At 39.1% G+C, this 13531-nt stretch overlaps 1 protein-coding gene across 1 annotated transcript; it reads left to right on the top strand.

Moving 5' to 3' along the window:
* Positions 1-1674: 1674 nt before the first annotated feature.
* Positions 1675-12751, top strand: zbtb11 (zinc finger and BTB domain containing 11). The gene is made up of 10 exons (XM_084425606.1): positions 1675-2213; positions 3211-3428; positions 3707-3938; positions 5583-6598; positions 7108-7407; positions 7498-7894; positions 8814-8931; positions 9050-9208; positions 9345-9520; positions 11617-12751. Exons 1-10 carry the CDS (start codon positions 1904-1906, stop codon positions 12132-12134), a joined length of 3444 nt encoding a protein of 1147 aa, XP_084281732.1. The 5' UTR covers positions 1675-1903; the 3' UTR covers positions 12135-12751.
* Positions 12752-13531: the final 780 nt, after the last annotated feature.

The raw sequence follows: 13531 nt of genomic DNA, 5'->3' as shown, positions 1-13531 counted from the left end.
AGATACGTAGTTATTGCAAATACGTAAGAGCAATTGCTGACTGTGAGATTCATATGGATTAGTTGTACGATCTCTTTATTAACTTAAAGTTGCGTAGTTGTCAACGGAGAGTCAGAAAGCTCTCCGAAGGTTTGGAACGACTCGAGGGTGAGTAATTAATTACAGAATTTTTTACCATTTTTGGGTAAACTATCCCTTTAAAGACTCAACAAGGACCGACATCTTACCATGCGCTGTAACAGCGCCCCCCTTCTGCAGACAACAGGAAAACAAGAGGGAAGAGCTGAGCTCATCTCTCTCTCTCTCTCTCTCTCTCTCTCTCTCTCTCTCTCTCTCTCTCTCTCTCTCTCTCTCTCTCTCTCTCTCTCTCTCTATATATATATATATAGCTTTATTGGCATGACAAATCAATACATTTTGTATTGCCAAAGCATTAAAACAACCTAGAAAATGATTTAGAACATCTGAACCTTTGGCAAGTAGCCCTCTTTGTCCTCAGTTTAAATGATAGCCTACGCTATCACCCTTTATTGTCATGTAACGTTAGTCCACAGATTAAAAGAATTTAAAGATGAAAAATTATTAAGTGACAACAGGCAGCACGATGTCCTTTGAATTCATAGTACTGTTATTTTCATTATTTTCTAAAATTGACACTTATACATGATTACTGGCAAACAGCTTTCCATCTGTGATTGTGAGTATGCGCGTACAGTACGTGTACTTGTCTTTAGCCATTATGAAGAGTGACTTAATCAGTACGGCAGGTCAGAAGTGTGCAGGGGACTAAATGGGTCTTCTCAATGGAAGGAATGTATCAATGATAAGAATGGACTCGGCTGTGTGGACAAACTGATGCTGTGAACAACCCAAGCCTTCACAGAAGAGTATGTGATGAGTAATTTTGGTTGCCTAGCAACGCTCTACAGAGGTGCTGGCTTTTCATTTATCTCTGTCAGATGATGTTCCAGCAGAGAGAGAGAGAGAGAGAGAGAGAGAGAGAGAGAGAGAGATAGAGAGAGAGAGAGAGAGAGAGAAGACAAGACACCCCATAATGAATGTCAGGGGGTGTTTAAAGCTTCACTCTTTAATTAAATAAATGCAACCACCTGTAAGATAATTACAGACCAGTAAGATTCAAATTTAGCCAGTGTGTATTTACATCAAAATGCAAATAGCCAACCGTCCACTACTACATTTTACTCCTAGTACAAATAACATATTTGTAGCCTACCTTTGATAAATAGCATTTACCTTCTACACTTTTAAGTTTATCTTCAGTAGTTGTGCCGTCTGCATAAGGGGCTTAAATGACAGAGATAAAGAAAACAACAAATGTTAGTGAATATAAATTGATTCCTCATTTGGTTAGTCAAGAAATTATGTAGGTCAGCTCACACTGAATAACTGGTACGATATTGTTCATGATTAAATCCAAATTATAGTGTTTCTTAAAGTATATCATGTATTTCCTCCAAATATTTCTAATGCACTATGTTTAGAGTGCTAACAATTTAGTACGACACAATAAATGTCTACTTGTGACATTCGTATGTAAAACGCAGAATGTTTGGTGAAATGATTTTCTGGTGAACAGCGCCATCTGCCGGTTTCGTGACTGTCCTACACGTGAAGTGCTCGGGTGCTGCTTCCGCCATTACAAACGCAACATCCGGTTGTGCAGCAGCCATTTTGTCTGTTCAGGCAAGTCCACCCCACACGGTCAAGAACTGACGTTCCCCCTTGGAAAATATTTAAGAAATATCACAGCCGATACTCTTCTGTGTTATATATGGAAGTGGAAACGGGCTGAAAAAATACATTATTGAATTCTACGCTCGAGAATACCTCTCGTAGGCTGATGTGTCTTGTTTTTGTTGAGTGAGCGTCATTAATCGGGGTTATGTCGAGCGAGGAGAGTTATTTAGCTATCCAGCGCTACTTGACCGATGAACGGGAGCCTTACGCACCGGGCACGCACGGCAACACCAAGAGAAAGATCCGAAAAGCAGCTGCTTGTTACATAGTGCGCAATGGGATTCTTTATTACCAGAGGCGGCAGAAAGGTCTGGATGAATTCACGGAGCTGGAAGTGGTGCTGCAGGCCGAGAGGCGGAAGGAACTCATCACGGAGGCGCACATCACGTCCGGAGGGGAACACCTCAACCAGCAGCAGACATGGGAGATCATCTCCCAGAAATACTGGTGGAGAGGTACACACTAATCACAACTTTAATGACGGCAAAGCTTTCCAGCTCTGTGATGCGGTGTGACAGCTGGTATCGCTGAAATGTTTCTTGTCAGTAGTATCTCACAACAGGTGACAAGAGAGGAAGATACACTGGATGCAGTGGGTAGTGTGAATATATATATATATATATATATATATATATATATATATATATATATATAGGCTATATATATTTTCCAATTCAACCCAAGGTCCATGCACAGCCTGGTTAGGTGCAGGTAGATTGCAGGAACGAACTTGAATGACAATAATAAGAACACTCTTATTCTTATTCTTATTCACTCTTGTTCTTATTATTGTCATATTTATATGGCAGTTTCTGAGATAGAGCACCATGAAATCAAAATTGATAATTATTTTTATTTATTTATATTTTTTATATTGCAGTATTTATTATAATGGATTAATTCATGCACATGTTTTTTATTTTTATTTATTTATTCATGTGTCACGTAATTCACGTAATCATTATTAATTAACTTCTCCCACTTGCGATGACGTCTCTTCTTTGATGGCGTGTTTACTGGCGCGAGGGCGGGACAAACTGTCACTCGCATGACATCACAGCAATAGTAGGCTAAACCACAGTGATCCAACAATCCAAACAGTTCCCAATAAACAAAATCAACTCCCACCCTATATATTTTCTTGTTTTTTTCCGTCTCTTCTTAATTTTACTTTAGTCACTTTTTTATATTGTTGTTGTAAATAAGGTTTTATACATTTGTACATATTTTCTTGTTCAAGCAGCAGTTTCACTTAGATGTGTACCATAATAGGAAAGAAAATTAGATTGCAACTTCCGTTTCATGCCAACTTTAAGAATCCCCGTATATTTAGATATTAATAAGACAGTGAGATAGACAGATGCTTTATTAATCCCATGGCAAAAATAGCTGTAATTTATTGTTTTTTAGTCTTTTATTATATGTAGCCTAAACCTAGTCTTCTTAACACAGGTGTACTGAAGCAAGTGAAGGATTGCATCAAAGAGTGCAGTCACTGCCAAAGCAAACAGGAGAAGGGGAGAGGCAATGCTGAAGATGCCACAAAACAAGCTGTCCGACAAGTTAGACGAAAGACCTCTGCCTGTGCCAGCGAGGAAGAGGATGATGAGGCAAATGATGATTTGGATGAGGAACAGACCGGTTCAGTTGATAAACACGAACTGGTGTTTGTAAGTACAGAATGCCATTTGTGTCACTGAATACAAAATTTACCCCCTGAAATTTAGAATTTAATTGAAAATATTCCATGTGCAATAGTTTATTTATATCAAAAGACAGAACATAGAAATCACTGTCAATTATATAAATAAATATATTATTATTTTATTTTTCAATTTAAAACTTATATTAATACAACTATTGTATATTTATATTGTATATTAATTATAAATATATTTAATATTTTGTAGATAAGTTGATGGATATATTATTTCATTCATGGTTATAGGTGGACAGTAAGGGAGTTGTCAAGCAGTTCTTACCAAAGCATGGGCAGACCATGCTGGACAGGTTGAACCAGCAGCGACAGAGAAATGAGTTTTGTGATATCACCCTGATCATTGAGGGCGAGGAGCATCGGGCACATAAAGCTGTACTGGCCTCCTGCAGTGATTATTTCTACGAGCTCTTTGTGGAAAAGGGTGCTGTGACCAGTCATGAAGCTGTCGTCGACCTCTCTGGTGAGAAGAATGCAGGATGCTTTTGATTGAAATGATGAAACATGAACAATTTATTGAGGAATTATGTTGAAGAAGTATTTAAATATAATCTCTGTTCCCAAACCCTAGTGGGCTGTCGGCTGTGTCACAGTCCTGTCTCCATAGACAGCATCCAAACCAAAATGTGACCTCAAAAAGGGACTGATCTGAAATACTATTTATGAGCAGTAACTCCTTTAGCACTTTTCTTTTAATATTTTTTTAATATAAATATATTGCACATACAAATATTGGGTGAGACGGTGTACTACTGTTCATTTGAACGCTTTTTATTATTTATATGATTTTAGTTTATCAAATACTTATACTTTTTAGTAATTTCTAAAATATATATATATATATTTTTTTTTAGCTCCATCTTGGCATAAACTTATTACTGAGCAAATTGCAATGCATTCAGGAGCTCCCATGTCTTAACCTGTCTAGTTTACGGTCATAACAAATAAATTATTTGACTGAACTGTTAAACAAATACAGTCATATGCATTCATATCATTTAAATAAGTTATTTTAATACCAAATTTTTTTTCATTCCATAAGACTCACAGATTATAGCAAATCCAGCTGTTAAATCCTCTGTTGAATCCAGATGAAATACTACCTCCTTTTTATTTATTCATTATTTTTAACCATTTCTTTATTTGTGAAAAATGCTGTTATGATGATTATAGAATTAAGAAGTTGCTGTCTAAAGTAAAAATCTGTTTATTGTACAGTTTTTTTTTATCAAGTTCAAGTTTTTTTCCGTATAGATAGATCTTCAAATTATTTTTTTCTAAATTTAGAAAATATTATGTAAAATTAAATGCATTTCATTGCAGCATGTGTAATATACTATCCTTACATTAAATAGTATGATATATATATCGGCTTTATCATCCATCACCCACCTTGCTCTCTAAGATATTGTCATCGGCCATCAATAAATCTATATCAGTCAACCACTAATGTCTAAAATGTTGCCTAGATAGGCAGCTTCCTAGCTAGTTTGTAATTTGTGTGAGAACATTAACCAGTTAAGGGTAGGTCTACAGTACACAATGGAACTTTTGACCCTCTAGTGGTTAAAAAACAAAACTGCATGCATTTTTGCGGAAGAACATTGTTTTGTGCTTGTGCAAAGTGTGACTTTGAGGATGAATATGAGCACTGTTCGAGAGCTACGAATGGCAATTTATCTGTTTAATGAATACCTTACTCACCTGTCGAGGAATAAAAACGCCATCTCCGCATCGCTTTTACAACATTTCAAATCCCTCACTTCTCACCATCTTCGAAAAAGCTCTATTACATACAACTTTTCTCTATTTACGGATATGACGAGACACACACGGGCGGGTGACGCATGTATGCAATTTTCCACAAAACCATCCCGAGTTGGTAAAATATAAAACACTTTATAGGCTTACCATAGTGAATCAGGGTAAGACAAAAATATGCTTTGGAAGGAGGATTGATGGTGTATTGACTCATTATTTAAATTTTGAAATTTTAAACAAAAAAAAAAGTTACATAGTGTATCTTTAATTTGTTGATGTGTTATTTATATGCATATTATATGTATTCAAATCGTAATTGTTTCTTTTGTGTTGTTTTACCTACCAGGCTTCAGCAAGGCCAGTTTTCTGCCCTTACTGGATTTTGCCTACACCTCCGATCTGACCTTTAACTTTTGTGTGATGGCAGAGGTAGCCACACTGGCACGGCACTTACTGATGGCTGAAGTGCTTCAGATCTGTGAATCTGTGCATAAGAAAGTAGAAGAACAGAAGCTGATGGTCTATCAGAGAGGAGACATCCACACTGTGGTGGCCAGCCCGCCTGCGCCCCCTCAGCCAATCACACCCACCACTTCCGAAACTTATGTGGTAACTATGCAGAGTGATGACACACCTGAAGCAGGACAGTCTCTGGCTGTAATCGCAAGTGAAATCGGGACGGCTGAATCGCTGGCCTTGCTTGCTGGTGCGACCATCGATGGCGAAACAATGACTGTAGTTACTCATAGTGGACAGGCTGGCTCAGCTGAGTCTCTCGCCATGGTGGCTCACAGTGGCCAGGCAGAGGAGGGTGAGACCATGACTTTGGTCACTCACTCCGGGCAAGCGGGTTCAGGTGAGTCCCTGGCTGTAGTACAGGCTTGTTGGTCTGTAGAAGAGCCACTGGTTGGTGACACTCCTGTAGCAGAGTGTATTCAAACGGGAGCCTATCTCATTAGTGTGGATCCTGGCAAAATGGACGCTTCTGAGATTGTGCATTTAGCTGCGGCAGCGCCACCTGCTGTGCAGGATGAGCCCCAAGCTTCTGAGCCCACACGCCAACCTGAACCGGCAGCAGCACCACCACAGCCAGCCCCTGCACCGGTCAGGAGGAGGCCAGGAAGACCCCCTAAAGTGAAGCAGCCGGAACCACCACCACCTCTTCCTTCAGAGGAGGAGCCCACGGAGATGGAGGGGGTTGAGGATGGATCCGGTGCAGATGAAGAAAGAAAAGAAGAGGAATGCAAAGATCCCAACAAGAGATACCTCAGAAAACGATCCGTGAAAGAAGGAGGGTACATTCGTCTTCATATGGGACTTGAGACCGAGGAGGAAGAGAGAAGCAGCTCACCCCCTGCAAAGGTAGGCACTCCCATTCATGTGATTCATCTGTAAATGTGACGATGGCCTTGTCCCAGATGATGCCCTTTTGGACTTGGCACATTTGTAAGGTCCACAAGACCCGCAGGGTGGCCCATCTGTCATGTTGTGGCTCAAAAGTGTGCCTACTATGTGGCCTTGATGCACCCTTTTGTGAAGCATGTATTTGGTTCTTGATATCATAATGTTCTAAAATGTTCATACAAGTAAAATGTTAGTACTTTTTACACCACATTATATTTACACCACAAATTTAAACCTTACTTAAAAATGGTATAAAGATTTTTCTAAATCACATAAAATCAGCAATTAAAATGCAAGAGTGCAGCCAAAATGTTGGCACATGCATTAAACTAGATTTGAAAAAAAATCATAGACACTATTATTTGTCATTGACAGCCAATATGCTTTTATTGTTCAATGAGCCAACGATTGGATACACACAAAAAAATCTGCCTGATTGTCTTCATAGAATCTTACTGTGTCCCCAGACACCTCAGAGACTTGCCAGGAGAGGTCGACCGGTTCAGTCTGTGAAGAACAATCCTGATGAGATTTCAGAGTCAAACATAGAGGCTGTTCCTGATGCCGTAGCACCTTTAGCAGAGGAACTGGAGCCTGTTGTCGACCAGCTAGAGACAATGGAGGAGGAGGGCGCACTGCAGGGAGACCCAGGAGAAGTTGTGGAAGGTGAACATGCGTGTAATGAGTGTGGCATGGTGTTCCAGAGGCGCTACGCCCTCATCATGCACGCTCTGAAACACGAGAAGGCTCGCAGCTTCAAGTGCAGTGTATGTATCCTTGGGCTAAATAAAAAGTACTTCTTGCCTGATCTTTATGCATTTTGGTTATTTTTCCTGACCTTTCTTTTGTCCTCACAGATTTGTAATAAGGAATTCCAGTACGCAGCCTCACTCCGTGCACATTTGGCCCGTCACAAGCATCAGAAGACCCAGAGAGCCAGCATGACACGGGCCATGGCCACAGAAGATTCTCAGGGGCCCGAAGATCAGGCGAGGTACCGCACCAAACGGGAGTTTGTGTGCGACATCTGTGGCAAGACTCTGCCCAAGCTGTACTCCCTGCGCATTCACATGCTGAACCATACAGGGGTGAGGCCGCACACCTGCAAGGTTTGCGGGAAAAGCTTTGCCACCAAGCACAGCCTGAAGATGCACCGGGCGCTGCACGACTCCCTCAAGAGATTTCAGTGTACTGTCTGTGATAAGTCTTTTGTCACCAAAAGAAGCCTAGAGGAGCATACAAGCATTCACACAGGTACACACACATTTTGCTTGTGCCAGACTAAGACGAATACTTAAATATGCAGGCATTTAAATTGGTATTATGTGATTAGTATTACATTTTAGATTATATTATATTATAAATATTAGATTAGTTATGATTAAAAAAAATGAAAGCATTTGAATTATAAAATAATTTTCTGATGTAATTATTGATAACTGCCTGTTTTACAGAAATAGTGTTTAAAAAATTGGTAATTTGGACTAATGTCATAGTTTCGATTGAAATACATCACATCCAGTCTGGCGGTAACATATGGTCTTGCCACACAAGTTCAGATATCACATCCGAAGCTCAAATCGCATCCGAAAAATTCTGCTTACACATATGATCTGAACACCACACATCCTGTACTACTCTCCATTGGATATGTGTGACTTTTGGGCTGTCATTTGTCAGAGATTGTGAAAGGGTGGTTTAAGGTCTATTAGGTATATATTCCATAAAATATTTTTGTAAAATGTTTTCTTATATTAAAATATATTTTTTTCAATATTTTTTATAAAAGTCTAACAATCTAGATTCCAGCATAAACACTTTAATTTGCTCCAATTATTGGTCAGCATGGTTTTGAAAGTATGAATCGAACTAGTGGATTCAATAGTCAACATTTGAAGTGTATCAACATTTTTTATCAAAGTTGTCCTAAGACAAGAACGGGTGTTGTTCAAAATTCATGTATAACTCTGATGAAAGGTTTTGATCCACTTCTAATTTTGACTACTGTACTTGAATTAGACCTAATTTTGACCCAAATTTTAAATGATTAGTAAAAGGTAACAATTGAGTCGAATTGTTGTCTAAGCCAATATTTACGCTTTTAGTATTAATGTTGTCATTAACATTATGATAGTGCTAAATGAGCAGTTCATAATAGCAGTTTGTTTGACAGGTGAATCAAAGTACTTATGCACAACCTGTGGAGCATCTTTTCACCGTGCATCCGGACTGAGCAAACACCTCAAGAAACATCAACCCAAACCTGATGTCCGCTCATTCCACTGTACTCAGTGAGTGCCTTATCCCTCGATGCATGCACACGACTGCTTTCTGTGAACCCCCCGATTAAACTTTTATTCACGTATCTTCCCACATAATGGTTTGACACCTTTTGTTCCTTTATTATAGCTGTGATAAGAGTTTCTTTGAAGCGAAAGACCTGCAGCAGCACATGAATAAGCACTTAGGCCTAAAGCCCTTCCAGTGTCAGGTCTGTGGGAAATGTTACAGCTGGAAGAAAGACTGGTACTCGCACGTCAAATCGCACACTGTTGCAGAGCCCTTCAGGTGAGGGTGAAAAACAAAGTGTATTTTTTTTGTGTGTTTGTGCTTATTGAAGAAAACGAAAAAAAATTATATTCCTCTATTATATGATATTTGACCTCGATGGTGAACTATATTGTGTGTTTTGACCTTTTGGCAGGTGTAATGTGTGTGGGAAGGAGTTCTTTGAGAAGGCCCTGTTCAGACGGCATGTCAAGAAAGCCACTCATGGAAAGAAGGGCAGAGTGAAGCAGAACTTGGAGAGAGAGTGTGAACACTGTGGGAGGAAGTTCACACAGCTCAGAGAGTACCGCCGCCACATGAATAATCACCAGGGTTAGTGGAGAATCATACATAAACGCATGTAGAATGATAATAAATCATTTATATGCAGATTCAGGAACTGTTTCACCCAAAACCCAAAATGTAAAAAGGAAAATGTAGTTTCACCACAATAACTCTGGCAACAGTATGACTTTATCAACAGCTGCGTTTACATGGATCATTGTGATCAGATTATTAGCACAGTCGGAATAAAATAGTCACATGTAACCATGTCAATCGGAATGAATTGCCCAAATCCGATTCAAATTGAATTTGGATTGTAAGGGGTGGTTTAAACCTTTTCTAATCTGATTGCAACTGAAACGGGAAAGTACTGCGCATGTGCAATGACGTAGAGATGGCGTAATGACGTATGACGGGAGGAACGTGCTGTTGTTGTTGTTGAATGAAGTGTCATAAATGACTGTCGTGTCATTCTAAAATTCTCCTTCCACTTATCGTTTGTGAAGCGGAGCAGGACAACATCTCACCAGTCCTTGTTTCAGAATCTCATCCACAGACGCCTTGTTTTGGGTGCGGGAAGGGGCGTTTTTACTGCATATAAGCTACGCGGCACAACGCTTCGTTGTTTTTCTTAGTTCCCCACAAATATACCATTTAATTTCTCTACTATTAGTACTAATACTAATATGTTACACACAGTCACACACACATGCATACGTTTATATTTGTGTGTGTGCATGCATAGCTACTTGAGGTAGATAAAAAAAGGATTCTGCTTTAAAAACAAAAATGTATTTTTGTCAACAAAAAAACCAATTTAATACTTTTTCCCCCAATTTCACAGATGAGGTTTAAGATATAGTCCCAGACAGACTAAACTGCATGTTTTAACTTAAATCAACTTGTGCTGACATATCTTAAAATCAGTGCCATTGTTTTATCTCAAGATGCACACACCAGTAATGTTTTCTTCTAAGGCACGTTTATAAAAGCTACTAAAATGTCCTAAGGCATAATCCGTGAAACCAGGAGCCTATACCATGAAGCCGGTTTAGGTGATAGGCAGGTATGTTTCAATTTAGCTTGTGCCTAGGTTTTAGGCACCATGAAAGTGGCTCAGCTTTTAGCGGTGTTCATCGCCATACTAACTTGCGTTCCGCGGAAAAAATCGAATGCCGTTTAAACTTGTCTGACAATTTTTGATAAATAAAAAAACAAAAATCTTGTGCTCCACGGCTAACCTGTTCCGGGGCGGGTTAGGTTCTGGGTTAGAGATCTCAAACCTAAACGGGACCAATCAACTGTGAGCAAAGTGACACACCTCTGACGAAATAAAGTCACTCCCCCAGTTTCTCCCCAGACCAAATTAAAGGTCGCTACATAATCAAAGATTTTTAAATACAAAATTGTCTGGCTTTTAGCGATTATTATTCATTATAATTATTTTATATGAATTATATGTTATTTATATAATTATTACACCCCTAATCCATTACACAAGTAATTTTAGTTGAACAGTTATTATTAAACATGTATGAACATATACCGATAATATGTAATATTAATAAGTTATAATTAATTATCAGCAACTATATAAACTAACTTTACCACTTTCACTTGCACTGATATAGCAAGACATTTTCTTGTTGTGTAAATGCATTTATGAACTTCATATTCTTCAATCTCGTAATCTTTGGCAGATGAGAGAAAATCTTGCTGACTCTCTCGTGAGAATTAAATCGCAGTTTCTGTTTCAAGGCATGTGATTGGCTGTTCGCTACTGATGTCACATTTTCATGTGCACACCAGGAACTCCAACAAATCCTGACTGAACTGGTTTGGTTTTGTCAACTTGAAACGAATCCTGTAACCCTGAGTTTGTTCAACTACCATCATGGTATAGGCCCGGGCCAATATTTGCTTTGAAAAGATTTCTCTAACCTGCACATCTGCAATGTGGCTGTAGGTGGTGCTGCATGTCATTCTTGTTGATATGTACAGCCTAATAGACATCCTACACATTTTCATGCTTGTATTTGGCAGTTTTACAGGCAACTGACATTTTGATTTAGGTGTCAGCCACTTGCAATGCATATAAATAGCTGAGTATAACAGATGTCATGCTGGTCTTTTTTTTTCTTCAGGAGTGAAGCCCTTTGAGTGTCTGACCTGTGGCGTTGCATGGGCCGATGCTCGTTCGCTGAAGCGCCATGTTCGCACTCACACGGGCGAGCGCCCTTACGTTTGCCCGTTGTGCCAGGAGGCCCACATAGACGCCAGAACGCTGCGGAAGCACATAACCAAGTTCCACGGAGATCAGTTGCCCGGCAAGATCATGCTGGAGAAGGACACTCTGCAGTTCCACAACCAGGGCACGCAGGTGGAGCACGCCGTCAGCATCCTCAGCTCTGAGCTGCCCCCTGAACTCCAGCCTCCACAGCCCCCCGCCACAGAGGAGATAGAGACCGTGCTCATCACCGAAGAAACCGTGGAGGCCGTGCAGGCTGTGAGCGACGGCGCCGTGGCCACGTTGTCCGATCAAAGTATAATGCAGGTGGTGAACTACGTCCTGGCACAGCAAGCTTCAGTCAAGGTGGAAGATGCACCAGAGATCATCCAGACCATGGAAGTGGAGGTGGCCCATGTGGCAGAGGTGGAATGAGACACAAGTTCTCAGATCTGTCGACTGCATCATAGTGACTTGGCAGTAAAAGTAATATGAATAAGAGCAGGCTTATTCTTTTTTGTTGTCATATGCACCCTGTGTGATAATGTAAAAAGTGCTCATTTATTTTTGATGTAAAATGTAAATTAAAATAAGCTTAAACGACTCTTGAGTTTGCTGACATCACCCTTCTTACAGCTGTGTGTGTGTGTGTGTGTGTGTGTGTGTGTGTGAATCAGTGCATGATGTGTATGTGTGAATATGCTTGATTTACATTATATGTAAGCTTCTGTATAATACACGTGTACATAAACGGAATAATTTGCATTGTAATAGTCATAATCAAGCATACAACAAGCAGATAGATCCCAATATAAATGTTTGACTTTTTTTTGGAACTAGGTTACATTTTTCTCATTATTAAGGCTGTTTTGTTTTTCTTTCTTTTTGATAATTTGTAAAGAATATATATAAGCTCTAACAGTCTAAGCAAAAGGGCAATAGGCTCTTGTCTGTGGTATAATGCGGTGCCTCTCGGTCTCAGCTGAGTACTATGTATAGCAGCAGAAATGACAACCAAATAAAAAACTCCCTGTCTGCAGGGATTCACCATGTGCTCTATTTCTTTCCTCTTTTTTCATTTTTTCTCTGTCTTGAAGAAAAAATGAAAATGTGTGAAGTCCATATGCACCACTACCAGCATCCCAAGATTTGTGAGATCTGCCCTTGTAAAAATTTACTATTATTAGAATTGTTGGTGTATGCTTCATAGAATGAGAATGAGATTAAATATATGGGTATGATAGTCACAGTTTCTAAATGTGTTCTGGTTACCACTTTTCTTAACATGCAACATTGCATTAGAAGCTATAGTAATATTGCTTTAGCCAGCCATGATTTTAGCTGTGCACTCTGATTTTATTTTTTTATTTTACAGTAAATGCTATGGCCAGAACTTCACTCTAAGTTCACTCATTTGAATTGTTTATGCCAATAGAATGTCAATGTACTAACTGGAGCTATTCAAATCTTTGTTACTCTTAATCTATTACAACTAACACAGCTGAGTGCTGGAAGATGATGAAGATGGTGTATGAGATGATGTAAACAAATTTGTGTCAAATTAAATAATTGATATAATCCTGTATTCATAATTTTAAATACAAAACAAGCTCATTCTTTTTACATCTAGAAAAATACCTTTCTTTTTATAAAAAAACACAACTTTTTATGTGGTAAGAGGTTGTGGTTGGTTACTACAATTGGTTCACCAATGCCACAATTAAATGATGATTTATATGGTTATAATTAGGCTTAGTTATTTGAATTTCTTTTTAAGTCTGTGACAACCCAGTGCAAACCCCAAGAGTAAATTCCCAAGAGTATTCTAGTGT

Source organism: Rutilus rutilus, assembly GCF_951802725.1.
Source record: "Rutilus rutilus genome assembly, chromosome: 12".
NCBI lineage: Eukaryota > Metazoa > Chordata > Actinopteri > Cypriniformes > Leuciscidae > Rutilus > Rutilus rutilus.
The sequence above is the reverse complement of the archived record's forward strand: the minus strand, read 5'-3'. Positions and strand labels throughout refer to the sequence as shown.

Bases quoted from the DNA above. Each gene is read 5' to 3' on its own strand.
- zbtb11 (XM_084425606.1), top strand. From the start codon at position 1,904: ATGTCGAGCGAGGAGAGTTATTTAGCTATCCAGCGCTACTTGACCGAT. The intron at 7,408-7,497 runs GTATGTATCCTT...TTGTCCTCACAG, and splicing joins CTCGCAGCTTCAAGTGCAGT to ATTTGTAATAAGGAATTCCA. The intron at 7,895-8,813 runs GTACACACACAT...TTTGTTTGACAG, and splicing joins GCATACAAGCATTCACACAG to GTGAATCAAAGTACTTATGC.